Source organism: Nicotiana tomentosiformis, chromosome 11 (genome assembly GCF_000390325.3).
Source record: "Nicotiana tomentosiformis chromosome 11, ASM39032v3, whole genome shotgun sequence".
In the NCBI taxonomy this organism is placed as follows: domain Eukaryota; kingdom Viridiplantae; phylum Streptophyta; class Magnoliopsida; order Solanales; family Solanaceae; genus Nicotiana; species Nicotiana tomentosiformis.
The window spans coordinates 93,237,618-93,241,179 of NC_090822.1; the positions used below are offsets into that span (position 1 = coordinate 93,237,618).

The following is a 3,562-nucleotide window of genomic DNA, read 5'->3' on the forward strand; positions in this document are numbered from 1 at the left end:
TGTTTAATATTATAAATTTTAATATATATATATATATATATGCGCAATTTATATTATGTTTAAGATATTCAAAAGTTTTTTATTTTCTTAAAGTTAATATCGAGTCAAGGTGAGTAGCTAGCATAAATGGCATGGATGGACTAATGTTCAGTCAAACTTTTGACTTGACAGTTATTAATATGTTTTATACTCAAATTTACTAATTATTAAGTATAAAATAGATGCAACATGATTCCTTTGGTTTCTTATGTTTTTGTGTTTAATTTCTATAATCCTAAATGGTACCCCCAGTGTCCAGTAAAACCCAATAAGGATGGTAAGAAGAAGGTGGGAAACGATCCCACAAGTTGTCCCAAAGAAGAAATTACACGTGTTCAACACACAAACACAGACAAATTAAATCTTGAACTTGTGTTGAAACTAACCTAGTTGATTGCTTCATAAAGTAGCTAGGCCCCATTACTTTTTCCCTTTTAAAAATCAAGAACAAGAATATATGCCCAGCCTGTCTCCTGCTAACACAGTCCGTGTTCGTGTCTAAACCGTAAGTTTTCTTTCCTATGTAACACTTCACTTATCATATATCACTATAAATAGCTTTTCGTAATGTTATTTATTGACTCAAAAGGAAACCTTAAACTGAACCATCCACTCTCAAAGCTTTACTCAGTACACTTGCAACTTCCAACTTCCAAGAGTACGTACTCTCCACTGATCAAGAATGAATATTTTTGGAGACTACAATTTTAATCCACTAATTCCTACACTGTCAACTTCTTTGTTGCCAGCTGCTGAATCTTCAACTTCGTCTGATAGTGGCAGCGCAGGGAGTACACCTAATTATTCTGATGAAGAAGTGATGTTAGCTTCGAACTATCCAAAGAAACGTGCGGGTAGGAAGAAGTTTCGTGAAACTCGACATCCAGTATACAGGGGAATAAGGAGGAGAAATTCGAATAAGTGGGTTTGTGAAGTAAGAGAACCCAATAAGAAATCAAGAATATGGCTGGGCACTTTCCCAACTGCAGAAATGGCAGCTCGAGCTCATGACGTGGCGGCCATATCTCTAAGAGGCCGGTCAGCATGTTTGAACTTTGCTGATTCGGCTTGGAGGTTACCCATCCCGACTTCAGCGGCCGCCAAGGATATTCAGAAGGCGGCCGTTGAAGCCGCCGAAGCATTTCGGCCTGTAGAATCACATGGAGAAAACTTTAAGGAAATTATTGTTGACCAAGTAATACAAGAGTTGGTTGCAGAATTGCCTGATAATGTGTTGTTTATGGATGAGGAGGCACTTTTCTGCATGCCGAGATTACTTGTGAATATGGCCGAAGGGCTAATGCTACCTCCACCTCAATGTATTATAGACGGATATGAAATGAAAGCTGATCATGCTGACATGTCTTTGTGGAGCTATTGATCAATTTAATTAGACAATATCTGTAGAGACTTTAATTTGAGTAATTTAGTTCCCTATAAGTACAGTCAAACTGCAATGAAAAACAGACACAATATTGTACGCATCACTAGTAGAATCGTCAACAACCCTCAATTAATTTGTCACACTAGGAATTACTTGATAATCTTTATCAATTACTTGATAAATGACAACAAATTACTTGGTTTGACTCCCATTGACAGATTCTTTTTGCATATTATTATACGTGTATGTTGTTTCTATTCTTTTAGAACTTATATTCTCTGTAATTAATCCCAATTTATGTAATATAAGTTTTTTTCTTCTATTTGTTTGTGCTAAAAAGAATGATATCTTTATCTTTTTGAAAATTATTTAGTTTTAGTATTCTCATTTTACCCTTGATGGCATATAATTTAGTCAAACCCTCACAATCACTTGTTAAAATAAAATGACATGTGAAATTCTCATTACCACTCACTTAAAAGGACTACTTCAGTACTTGTGTTCTTATATTTGACTTACGTGTCAGAAATCATCTTTAATTTCTTAAAATTTGTGTCCAATCAAATGTTGTAATATAAAACAAGACGGATGGAGTAATATTTAACATAGAAAGTTTCTCATTTTTGATATCATCCTTCTTTTGCTTATTTCGCTTTAATTTATTTTAGTTTATTTTGATAACAGATATATACATCCGCTATATTTTAAGCGCGATCACTCATATCCGGTCGTAATTGAAAACCTACGTGATATTTTGTATAAGTTTTCAAAATATAAGAAGTTTCAATATATAATTTTAAAATATGAAAATATATTTGCGATTGAATATTCATACTGCATGAAAGTTTGAGTAGATTTCCTAGATGGTCACGCAACTTATACAGGTATCCGACCAAAGTCACCTTTGTTTCTTTTAGAACAGCAAAGTCACCAACTATTATTGTTTAACTCAAAAAATAAATACAATACATTTTACATGTTATATCATATCACAATCCTTTTTCTTAATAATAAAACTCATTTAATTGATGATACTTATACCCATGAGAGTTTGAATTAGCAGATATCGACCCTATCTCATTCTTTCTTTTCACAAGTGTCGTAAATAATGCCACAATGAGCAACAAACGCGAGCTCCACAGTGGAAAGAATTGGTAAAACTTGCCATGGTTCTGTGAATGAGTCTTTTGACGTGGAAGAAGTGGTTGATTTTAGTAAAATTTAGAAAGGTTGTTACCAGAGAATTGGTATTAAAATCTCCATCTAACATTTTATGACCGTTTCTTTGTGACATGTTTTTATCTAAATTAGCGAATATCATGAGAGTTTCATAAATACTTCAATTCATTGAACTAACTTATAACATATAACAATAGCAATACTTGATTCACAGCTTATATGCAAACTGTATATGGATAAAATCAGGGATAATGCACACTCCGATTTTCCGGTGAAGAAAATGAAAGAATTGCGTGGACGCACGAGATTGAAATTGAGGTAGGGAGCTCTTCGTATCGAGATCTATGAAAGATGAACGATTTGCTCATCATCGGGCCTGATAAAGCGACGCACCTCGGACCCAGGGCGAGCTCTAAGACCTCGAAAAATACGGTAAACAGTTACACACGACGGATAGAGGGCTGTGATATTCGCACCCAACCGGATATCACGGCGGAGATCTCGTTCGATGTCGGTTACGGATCAATAATTAACGAGAAGGGAAGATATTTACCTTTTTTAGACTTATACTAGGGATGAAACTCTCCTACCATATTAAGACAAAGTTTTTCTTTTGTAACACATATTGAAACACGCGAATCAAAACACTACAAATTTATTTTCTGCCTTTTTGCTACTGTTAAAGTTCTTGTTCACTTAACCTGTTCTTCATTCATGACAGAGCTCGAATCGAGGATCCGATCGAGGATGAGGTCATTGTTTGATCTAAGTTCAGGCTTGGCTACAACGTCACAATTGGTTTGACCATTTAATTCGTTTTTAATTAATTAATCTAATATAATTAGTTATTTGTGTTGAATCAAACCACATATCTTTGAACGTTGACGCTGAGTCAGGCCATCATGGAAAAAATAATAATTTGGTACCTAGCAATGAGGTACCTCCTGCTGATCCCAACTG

General features: G+C 34.7%; 1 protein-coding gene across 1 annotated transcript; it reads left to right on the forward strand.

Annotated features, from left to right (window-relative positions):
• Positions 1-621: 621 nt before the first annotated feature.
• LOC138900908 (dehydration-responsive element-binding protein 1A-like) lies at positions 622-1,634 on the forward strand. Its single transcript, XM_070188571.1, has one exon. It carries the CDS (start codon positions 722-724, stop codon positions 1,418-1,420), a length of 699 nt encoding a protein of 232 aa, XP_070044672.1. The 5' UTR covers positions 622-721; the 3' UTR covers positions 1,421-1,634.
• Positions 1,635-3,562: the final 1,928 nt, after the last annotated feature.